Source organism: Bison bison, unplaced genomic scaffold (assembly GCF_000754665.1).
Source record: "Bison bison bison isolate TAMUID 2011002044 unplaced genomic scaffold, Bison_UMD1.0 scf7180017864299, whole genome shotgun sequence".
Lineage (NCBI taxonomy): Eukaryota > Metazoa > Chordata > Mammalia > Artiodactyla > Bovidae > Bison > Bison bison.
In genome coordinates, this window is record NW_011494871.1 from 84664 (window position 1) to 96638 (window position 11975).

Consider the following 11975-nt stretch of genomic DNA (forward strand, 5'->3'; position numbering starts at 1 on the left):
TACAAGCTTCAAAATGTATTACAAGCAAGGAGCAGAGCAGTATATACAAAGTGTGTTTACATTTGTGTGGAAAGGCAAATTATATAAACATTCACACATACACTTTCATATGCATGGAATCTTCATAGAATACACAAATGAAATGGGAAAGCTGGTGTCTCTGGGAGCCCAGGTCTGGGGCTGGGGAAGACAGGAAACTCGGATTTTACTCTATTTCTTCTTCATCATATTTAGCAAATTAATGCATGAGACCATTAAAAAAACGGATTTAAAATGGTGTGCACAAGTGGAGGTAACACAGTAGCACCAACCACAAGTTGGGTATTCCTTGGTTGTTGGTGGTGGTTTAGTCACTAAGTCATGTCCAACTCTTAACAACCCCATGGACTGCAGCCTGCCAGGTTTCTCTGTCCATGGGATTTTCCAGGCAAGAATACTGGAGTGGATTGCCACTTCATTCTCCAGGGGATCTTCCTGACCCAGGAATCAAACCCCGGTCTCCTGCATTGCAAGCAGATTCTTTACCGACTGAGCTATGAGGGAAGCCCAATAGCCCCTGGTTATTAAAGAAACTTAAACGTTATCTCACCTTACAGTAATTAATTTTAAAGCCTTGGCAAGAAGACACAGGTTAAAATTTGAAAAAATCTGCAATCACAATTCTTCCAAATCTCTTATACTAGTGTGTGCGTGTGCACGTGTGTGTGTGACTATTACATTATTTAAGCTCACAAAAGAAATCAAACCTTAACAAACACCTACTAGGTATCTACTAAGCATCTAGAAAGATTAAGATTTTAAGAAACATTCTGACAACATACTGATAAAATAAATTTAAACTTAACAACATTACAATACTCTAACATACCAGGTGGGTGGTCTTGACCTGTGTCTAACTTGGGATCATTTCCCAAGCGTGAGTGTGACTTTGACTTTGATTTCAGAGAAGGAAAGAATTCCATCATCAGACCTGAGGTAGGAGGAGGGCTTGGGCCCCTACTGGATTTGCCCAAGTCTTCTCCCTTCTTGACTGGCACGACCTTCCTTTTTATCGTTTTGTCCAGTACACACATTTCACTCTTGTTAGGGCAGGTTGTCTGGGGAGTCCCATAAATGGCTTCATTCCCAAGAACACCATCATGTTTAAATGAATTATCTTCAAGGTCAGTCCAAGTTCTTTCATCATCAAAGTCAATTTTATTCACACTTATAGATGAGTGTCTTCTGGAGGAATCAGAAAGTTTATTTTTCAAGCTTTCTATTATGAGAGAATCATCACTGCTATAATCCTTATCAGACAAATCTAAATCAACATCTCTCCTTTTCTCTTCCTCTTGAGTCGTGGTGTCCCGAAAAGGTCCCTTATCATCACAGACTTTCGGACTATCTTCTCTGCTGCTGGAACTCCTTTCCTTACCCGCAGATGATGGCTTTATAGTGACGTCAAGCTGTTCCTCCAAATCGGTGCTGTGATCACTGTCTGTAACACCTTCACCATCGCCTGCACTCCACCTGGCTTGCCTCTCAGGAGGGTTCGTTTGGTACACTCTCCTCCTGACTTCACAGGACGGCGCCCACAATGCTCCAGGTGAGAACATTGAATCACGTTGTCTGGCAGCAACCTCGCACTCAGCCTTGCTTCCACACTGGGCACGGCCCGGATCCTCGTTTTGGTTATGCTGACTAACAGAACCCAGTGTTGCTGTCTTCTCTTCCCGAACACTTTTGACAGGGGTAGAAGACAGCCGGCGACCTCTGCAGTTCTGCTGGTCCCTCTCTAAGATCTTCAGTACAAATGAGGAGTTACTGGAGAATGATATTTCATCAGCAGCTTGTTCTAAAAACAAAAATTCATCTAATTCCAAATTTTCCTTTTCCTTTTCTCGTTCCCAATTCTCTAACTTTTTCTGAAGAGAATCATCAAGAGAAGATTCTGACCCTTTCAAACTTTCACTTGCTGGGTTCTGAGAAGCCATACAGCTGATGAGTCCTGTGGAAGTGGGAAGTCTGTCTTTACTGCGTGCCTTATTCCAGATTGTGCCACCAACATCACAAGGTTTTGTACACTCAGGTACATTTTCTTTATTATTAGATTCCACTTTTTTTCCTAAACTGATCTGCTCTCTAAATTGCCCATCACATTTCTTCCCTGCTGGCATTTTCAATCCTGATGGAGAGAGACTTTTCCTACTATTACTCTTAAGCACTTTTGGCTTCTGACTGAGTGTGAGAGAACGACACTTGGCTCTGACTTTACTGTGCTTTTTAACAGGAAGGTTCTCTGTACAGATTTCTTTATTTATAAGAGCAGTTTTCCGCTGGAATTGTTGTTTCTCTGATTTAAACACAGGCTGGTCCTCTGAAATGCTCTGAGTGGTGACTAGGTTACTTTCTCTTCCCTTCTGAAACTTAGATTTAGCATTAGTAAATCTGGCTAAACCTTCTCCTCGTTTTAAAAATGGTTGTTTTGGTTTTGCTTTGATAAGCAAAGATCCTTCTGCTTCCTAAAATAAAAGAATATTTGAATTAATTCTGGTATATCCAAGTAATCTCAAAGCTATTTTTTAAGCAAATTATAAACAAATCTCTAAAGCCTTAGATAACTTGATCAAAATAGTAGAAATGCTAACCTTTAGCTGTTTTTGTTGCCGTTCTAGTTCTTCCAACCGAATCTGTTCCTCTAAGTAATCTTCAAAAGTTTGTTTCCTTTCTCTAATAGCAGCTTTAATAGGCCTAATCATAAAAATAAAGTTATGTAACATGAAAACCATGATGTGGTGAATACTTTACACTTAGTGTGGCTGATAGACACCTCTGAGAACTAACCTTTTCCAACATCACAAATTCCATTTGAGAATCTATTAAAAGCTACAATTCCACTCCATCTCCCAAATATAGAAATACATGTCTCTATATGTGATTTGAAAAAGCCCCTCTGAAGTCCACCTACTGACCTCAGACTAACTTTTAAAGTAACATATTCATTATATAACTAAGATATGTTTCCAAGAATAGTTCATTAAATAAATATTCTTTAAGATCCTTAATAATATTAACAAGTCATTTAGCATCCCATAACATATACTAAACTATTTAAGAAAATAATAAACCACCTCACTATTGATTTTATCTTTGATATAAAAATAAATTTAATATTCTATAACCACACTCAATTATTATTTATAAGTGATACCATATGTGAAACTCCAATATATGATCTTTCTCTTCTCCAAAACAGGATTTACCTATTTGAGAGAATATTAGTTTTTTAGATGAAAAAACTGCTGCTGCTGCTGCTACTGCTAAGTCGCTTCAGTCATGTCCGACTCTTAGTGACCCCATGGACTGCAGCCCACCAGGCTCCTCCATCCATGGGATTTTCCAGGCAAGAATACTGGAGTGGGGTGCCACTGCCTTCTCTGGAAAAAACTGCTAGATTCTCCCAATACAACGTCAAGGCTACTTTAACTGATTATCTTCCCAACCTCTTACTGTTGCTAACAATATGAAATAAGCTGGATCTTCAATCCTATACTTAAAAGCACGTCCAAGCAAAAACAAGAAAACTATGGATCTTTCAAACAAAATACCAATAATAATGACTCATATTAAATTCCTTTCAACGCGAATGATACCTTTCTTCAATATTAACCACTTCTGAGGAATCACCAATTTTTTTTAAGTTCGTATCGTTCCCTTCCTGAATCTGTTCCGTCATTTTCTCCAAACATGGTAAAATACCTTCTCCTAGAATAAAAATTAGGAGCAATTTAGTTCAATAAAAAGAGCAGATTAAAGTCTTAAAATGTGAGAATTTTACAAGTTACTATGCTTAAAAAAAAAATTTAGGTAAACAATGTACACCAAAGATTTTAAAACACTCAAGGACTTCTTTAATATGATAAAGAAAACTAAAAAACCCTAATTAAAACACAACATCCTTCAAAAAGTTAATGTTAAGGGGGAGAAATTTTCTAAGTTATAAAAGACTCAAAGAATTGTAGCAACTGAATGTAATACAATAACTTGACTGGATCCTACTTTTAAAAAACACCTTAAAGAGGCAATTTTGGGATTGCAGGGAGCATTCTAAATTGCATTTCCATAGTTAAGGTCCCTGGATACAAAAATATTAATAGTATTGTGGTTATATAGAAGAATGTCCTAATTTTTCCAGATATTTGAAATTATATAAAATAACGTCTCCATATAATTTGAGATGAAATGACTGAGCAAACTATCAATATGTGCAGATATAAATAGATAAATTTAAGTATAGATACAGATATATATAACATACAAATATAGACAAAGTAAATATGGAAAAATATCAATTGCTGCATCTAGGTAGTGGGTACACGGTAATCACTGCAGCAGTCTTTCAACTTTTCTGGATGTTTGAAATTTGCCAAAAATAAACGGTCAGTGGGACTTCCCTGGTAGTCCGGTGGTTAAGACTCCATGCTTCCACTGCAAGGGGCAAGGGTTTGATCCCTGGTTAGGGCAATTTCACATGCTGCACAGTGCCACCAAATAAAGATGAAAAGGTTAAGGGAATGTACTGTATAAAAAATAAGGAAAAGACATTTGACCTTTTTATACCAAGAAATTACTCTAAACTAGGAATAAGATATTATCCACAAAAGGTGCCCAATACTAAGTACTGAGTAAAGACTTTTTGTCATATCATTTGTGTTTTTCTATATCTGACTCTAAAGAACATATACATAAAAACACCATTAAAGTTGAAAAGCAAATTAAAATTAAAAATACTGGAAATGATTCGGTCCTACTATAAAGAACATGAAATAAAGACATTATTTGATGATCTGTATAATGATAACATTAAAATTATGGTTATGAAGGCTACAGAAAGTGCCATGAGCACTTTCCACATTGAGTGGGAAAAGAACATAATTTATTACACAATACTCACTCTATGATTACAAAATATGGAAAGAAAAAAAAGGCCAGGGAGTGAGCACAGAAACAGGACTTTACACTAGAAATGCCTTGAGCACTCAGTGAGGTTGGAACGAGCAGACACTAAGAGCCAGTGCTCTGGCAGGAGCGTACCGGGTGCTGGGAACACAGAGATACAGTAAGGGTGTTGGGGTTGGAGGGATTTCTCTTACAAGTAGTAAGTCCCATCACTAATCTATTGTTCACCTGTCACATCTTCTATCCTATCCCCCACCACCAACACACACTTTTTAAATCGATTTCAAACTTTTCCTAAGCTCTTGAGAAAAATGATCCACACAGAAATCGCTTCCTCCCTTTCTGAAGACTGGCTGCTACCATGACAAGGTCTGAAGTCAACAAGAGTCATCTGCAACTTGTTCCTGGAAAGTCACAAATTCTGTGTCCAAACCAGGTTCAGTGGCTGTACAGAAGTTAGGATCTCTGATTTAAAGACGTAGCATGGACTTCTCTGGTGGTCTGGTGGCTAAGACTCTGCATTCACAATGCAGGAGGTCCGGGTTCAAATCTGATCATGGAATTAGATCCCACATGCTACAATTAAGTGTTTGCATGTGGCAACTAAGACCCAATACAGCCAAATAAATACACAAATATTTAGGAGGACAAAAAAAGACACGAATAGGAGAAAAATATGCAGGACTTTCCTGGTCTTAGAACAACTAGGTGACACTGTCCATTAACTATAGAAGAGAGAAAGATAAGTAACTCACCTTTAGAATAGTTATCATTTTCTTCCTTCAAATCATTTTTTTTCACAAGTGCTTCCTGACACTGTGCCTCATAAAACACGCTGGGAGAAGCACCACTTCTTGAAGTTAAAACAAAATCCTGATGAGTAGTTCTACAGAAGTCATTTTGTTCACTCAATAAAATGTTAGAAGGGTGTTTTTTTTCTTGGCTTTGATTCTGGTAGATATATGATGGCAAGAAGGGGGTGGTTTTCTCTACAGTGGTTGAATTTCCCGGAGGTCTATACTTTTTCTGGCTCTGGTCATCAGGCAGTGGAGTTAAACCTTACATTAAGAAAATAAACAAAACTGATGACTTTCTATAACATTTTCTGTTCTACCTGTTAATGGCACCTATGATTTCTCCAAAGTGAGAAAAGTACTTTTTTCCCTCATTATTAGGAAACTATGTTTAACAAAGTCATGAAATTTTAAGAGTCCAAAGTGACTTTTGCATACTTTTGATTGAAAGTGCACTTACACCACGACACATGTGCAGTGTTCACAGTCCAGAGCTGCAGCTTGCCTAACTGTGGAAGGCATCGTTCACCCTCCATCCGTGAGCACTGCCTGGAGCTGTCAACTCTAAGCCCTGTGACAAACAGTTAAATGCAGAGCACCGGTGCAGACAGTTACAAATAATCTGAACTGTTCCTTCACAATCAATAACTGCTCTGCGTTACAACACATGAAAACATTTTTCCTTTATGTTCCCATTAAGATGCTGGTGACCTCAGGTGGTGGAATGATGGGTGATTTTGTTTTGTACTTTTCTGTAGTCCCTAAATTTCCTGTAATGCTTTTTACCTGTTCTGTTTGAGTCTCTGCTTTTGAAATCACCCAGTAAACAGACAAAAGATTCCCTTTCCATGTATCTCGAAGATAGAATTCTTAGAGAATAAATGGCAATACTAGCTATCCTGCCTGCTGTACCAGCCCCTTGAAATTTACTACTCCTGTTTTCCCAGATTGTTTCAATTAAACTTAGAATTAGACACACGGAGGGGGGGACTTCCCTGACAGTTCAGTGGTTATGACTCTGTGTTTCCACTGCAGGAGATGCAGGTTCAATCTCTGGTCCAGGAACTTAAGACCCACCAGCCATGTGGCATGGCCAAAAAAATAAGACATAGTGGGAAGTACTTCATAAAAGGCATGCCACCTATGTCTTATACCCTCTGCTTCACCCCTAGCCCACAAATAAAACTGGAAGTCAGGTAGGTCCTCACTGAGTATCAGATTCAACCTGCCTTCTTTAATAACAATATTCTTCCATCTAAATATTTTTGACTAATGGTCATCCCACTTCAGCCTAAAGACATCTCTGACAGAAGAGCAAAATCCCAAAGTAGCAGTCCTCAAAGTGTGGTCTGTACACTCCCAGTGTCCAAGACTCTGTCAGGGCATCCACCAACGTCCAAGCTATCTTCAGAACTACTGAGACAGTATCTGCCTTTTCACTGTGCTGACGTGTACCCTGATCACATGCACTGAGAGAGCTTCCTGGGGACCTCACTCAAAAGCAGAACAGCAGTATCCACTGTGCTCACCACCACACTCTCAGCTCGAAAACTAACAATAGCTTTACTGAAGAATGTTCCAGACAAAGCAAGCAGGAAAATTATTAATTTTTTAGTTAAATTTTAACTCTTGAGTTCATGTCTTCTGAACATTTTATAGGACAAAATGAGAAGTATGCATAAATCACTTCCGCTGTAAACTAAGCCATGGGCTGTGAAATTTTTTCAGCCATAAGCTCAACTAACTGATCTTTCAGGGATTATTTCTACTTGAAAGAATGATGAACTATGATGATTTAAACCACAGTACTTCGCAGAACACTTTCTCAAAAATGAGACAACTGAGCCATACATTTCAAGGAAACTGACAGTATTTGTTGCCAATGATAAAGTATGAACTTTCAAGTAAAAATCAGAATGTTGGAAAATATGTCCATCACCCTGAGCTTGAAAGCTTTATATTTCAAGACTTTTATGATGATATCTGTGGTAGCATTAATACATATAAATTTTTATACTTCATAATGAAATACATCAATATTTTTAGAACCTACCTCACTCAGAGAACTATTATTTTCCAAATAACCAATGCACGATTTCACCAAAGCATGGATGATGAATCCAAAATGTCAAGATACTTTAATGTATTTTAATGTAATTAGAGCATAGAAAGTTCATTAATATGATTGATTCCATACAGTGAATAACAGCTAAGAAATGACCACTTGTTAAGTTTGGTGGAATATCAAAGAAATAACCATGGTATTTGAAAAAGCTTTCTCCTTTTTCCAATCACATGTCCTTGTGAGGCTGGATTTTTTTTCACATACATCAACCAAAACAACATAAATGAAGAGATGGGAGGCGAAAGTAGATATGAGAATCAGCTGAGTTCTATAAGTCAAAAGAGATTTTCAAAAACACTGAACCATTCTTCTCAACTATTTTTTAGAAAAAATTTTTTTGTTAAAAAGTGTTATTTATAGCACACAGTTATTTTAAATAAATTAGTTTTTAAATTTCCTAGTTTTAATCTCTAACACAGTAAATATCAATAGCTATAGCCCATATACTAATACAAACTCTTTGGAGTCCTCAATAATTTAAGAGTGTTATGGGGTCCTGACCAAAAAATGTTGAGAACTAAAAACAACTGTTACATAACTCCATGGAAGTAGTTCTCACACTAGTAACTTTAAAATCTGCTTCCCTATTGCTCTACCATATGCTATTTCTACCAGAAAACTATCACAGGCTATTTTATAAGTGATAGTGATTATTATTTTTCTGTCCTCCATAAAAGAACCCTGAACCACTCAGTTATTTCCACATACACACCATATTCTCTATATTGTCTAAGATAAACATCTGAATTCCCTGAGCCATTCTTCATTTGCTGCCTTCCTTGTCACCAGTGCTACCACCACACCCAAGGTACCATCCAACCACATCTGCATGCACACCTACCAAGATCTTTCTTCTTTGTATTCTCTACGTCTAGGACAGCCTCTCAACAGAACAGGTGCTCCATTTAATCAGCAAAGTGTGTCTCTTAAAAGGCAGCACCAAGAAGCAAGCACACTGCCCCTGACCACTGTTTTTCAGACCATGGGACACAAACCATTTTGAAATGTCCTTGCTACCTTCCAGGAATGTGAATTAAGAACTGATTCATGAAATTTCTCCGAAATTATGAGTCATGATTTTAAATGTTTTTGTTACTATGCAATCTGGTCAAAAAACTTTCAAAACTACTGCTCCAGATCAACTTCCAACTGCTTGCTTGTCCCCGTAAGTACATCATGCTTTCTAATTAACTGATCTAGCATTCAACAGAAAAGCTGTCCTGTACTACTCCAGAAAGTATTTCTGGTATGGCTCATTATCGGAGCAGAATGGCTTCTACACATACACACTTTTATGACCCTGATCAGTTTTTCATTCATCAGGCAGGGGTTGTACCTCAGTAGCCCTAGGTCAAATTCAGCTCTGCATCTTTTATTCTTTTGGGTCTTTTTAAAATTTTATTTTATAAATAAATGTCAATGTCTTTAAGTACGGCACACATGTTCCAGAATGGCACAGATCCCTCATCTGTATTATATTACACCACTACCGTCCCATAGTTGTCTATCTGGCTTGAAATTGGAGTTGGCAACATAACAGAGAAATGGTAGAAATAACCTGTCAAACAACTAAAGACAGGAAACGTGTATAACTGCCTACCATGGTACTGACCAAAGGCCTCAGTAAATAATACCTGGGAGTGTCTGCTGCCCAGACACCAAGGCAAGTAGCTCCTCCTGCTCACCCATGAGCCTCTGCAACTGCTCGAGCTGCCGCCTCTTCAGCTGCTCCTGCTTCTTCTGTTGCTCTTCTTTCAGCTTTTTAGACATAAAATTAACTTAATTAAAATTACTATTTCTTTATGGACCTCTGCTCCTTAACATTAATCTTAATCCCTCCCAGCTCCCTTCTCATATCTTCTCTAATAAAGAGTTCCAAAGATGGATGCCTAAGTAACTTAATCTGCCACCAAAACTCTATAAACTCTCAACTGAGAAAAAAAAAAACAAAAACCACATGAATCCTTTGATTCTTAAAGTAGGATCAGTATCAGTCCGTTTAAAATCAACTAATATTTGATCAATCATTTCTAAATTAGTTTTTACAAAATGAGGTAGGAAGATACTGTTAAGTGCTATATTTGTATCTTACATATCAATCATGTTTTAATGTTTCACCTCAAAGTATGATATTATGAGTAAAAGATAAACAAAGACCTGGAACAGATGACTTTTCATTGTAAACAGAAACCTGCAATAACTGTGCAATCATACACATACATATCAGGTCAAACCCCATTTTACCTGTTCAAGCTTTTTAACAAGTGGGTCTTTATAAGGCACTTCTTTTAATTCACTCAAAAGATCTGCGATAAACTCATTTTTGCTATCTTCCCATTGTCCAGGAGCATCCTGACGTGCCACTAGCTGTGGCCCCTCTTTAGTTAAAGCAAAGACTCTCTGTGGTTCAGGTTTATCTGACTGTAACTTGTACGGGCTGTTAGGCTCCAATTTCTGTTCTTCATGAAGTGAATCTTCTTCCCTTATAAAGCTGAAACTATTTGAAAATTTTGTGGCTTTAATAGGAAAGCTGGTAGAAAAGTTCACATTTGCTGGCTTCTCTTCCTCTGCTTCTAAAATAGGAAATCCACGATTTAATATGACCCCAGCCCGAGAAGGATTCGCCATCCACTGGGTTAAGAAGTCCTGCCCACTGTTTAACTCTGAAGAGGTTGGCATCAGAAACATTTTGGTCCAATGGCAGTACTGTATTTAAATAATGTAAAAGATGGAACAGTTATTAATTTCCAACACCTGCAGAAAGAAGACAGAAAACAAGCTACTTTACCCAAACTTCAACCTAGCACAAAAATCTACTGAGTATTTCTTATATAAAAGACTTTAGCAAAGCAATCAAGGAATTAGTTACATATTTTTTTAAATGTCCTCAAAAAAATCCACACTGAGGGGATCAAAAATCAAAGTTCCCTCTGATTCAATCAGTTATGGATCAATTTACACAAGTGATAATCAATCAAGACCTAAAACTAAGGGAGCAGGATTCCCTGGTAGCGCAGTGGTACAGAATCTGCCTTTGCAAGAGACTTAGGTTCGATCCCTGGAAGATCCCCTGGAAGAGGAAATGGCAACCCACTCCAGTATTTGCCTGGGAAATTCCATGGACAGAGAAGCCAGAGTCCATGGAGCCACAAAGAGTCAGACACGAAGGAGCACAACACAACAACAAAAAACCTAAGGGAGTTAAAGCTCGTCTCAGTTATTTGATTACCAAAAGAAAAACAAAAAAAGAAAGAAAAACAAGTCACTATCTATATCCACTACTACCCGCTTTAACCACTTTCAATGCTTCTGACTGTAGTCCAATACTGCTTCTTTGCCCAACCAGGGAAGCAGTGTTCCTCCTAGTTCCAGAACAAGTCACCACCACCCCAAGGCTTTATCTGGCACCGTCTCCTGTTGTCCCTTCCTCCTCTTCCTATAACTACCTTCCCGCCCACGAGGCAGTCTCTTATCTGTATCCCTAGAGGTCTCTGACATCACTATTTTGGCATTCCTCTCATTATTAGTGGCATTTTGTTTTTGTGTTCATAATCTACCAAGTGAACCATCCTACACTGTTGGTGGGAATGTAAATTGCTACAGCAACTATGGAGAATAGAATGGAGGTTCCTTAAAGAAACTAACAACAGCGTTACCATATGATCCAGCAATCCCACTCCTGGGCATACAGAGAAAACTCTAATTCGAAAAGATACATGCACCCCAATGTTCACAGCAGCACCATTCACAACAGCCAAGACATGGAAGCAACTTAAATGGCCGTTGACAGATAAATGGATACAGATGTGGTCTATATATACAATTGAATATTACTCAGTCATAAAAAAAGAATGGAATAATGCCATTTGTAGCAACATAGATGGATCCAGAGATTAAATGATATCATTTATGTGTGGAATATTTAAAAATGATACAAATGAACTTATTTACAAAACAGAAACAGACAGACACAGAAAACACTTATAATTACCAAAGCAGATGGAGGGAGAATAAATTAGAAGTTTAGGATTAACAAAACTAAAGAGCCTCTTGATGAAAGTGAAAGAAGAGAGTGAAAAAGTTGGCTTAAAACTCAACATTCAGAAAACGAAGAT

At 37.8% G+C, this 11975-nt stretch overlaps 1 protein-coding gene across 6 annotated transcripts in view; it reads right to left on the bottom strand.

Moving 5' to 3' along the window:
* CENPJ (centromere protein J) overlaps positions 1 to 11975 on the bottom strand; it is a 38670-nt gene that overhangs the window by 23037 nt on the left and 3658 nt on the right. For 4 of the 6 annotated variants that reach the window (XM_010851160.1, XM_010851159.1, XM_010851161.1 and 1 more), the window contains exons 2-7: positions 10105 to 10566; positions 9495 to 9618; positions 5697 to 5999; positions 3636 to 3747; positions 2631 to 2733; positions 869 to 2504 (exon numbers count right to left, since the gene is read on the bottom strand). In XM_010851160.1, coding sequence (XP_010849462.1) covers positions 869 to 2504; positions 2631 to 2733; positions 3636 to 3747; positions 5697 to 5999; positions 9495 to 9618; positions 10105 to 10566 — 2740 coding nt within the window. Of the gene's footprint in view, positions 1 to 868; positions 2505 to 2630; positions 2734 to 3635; positions 3748 to 5696; positions 6000 to 9494; positions 9619 to 10104; positions 10615 to 11975 lie in introns of all 6 variants that reach the window. The other 2 variants (XM_010851162.1, XM_010851163.1) reach the window with 1 other exon arrangement.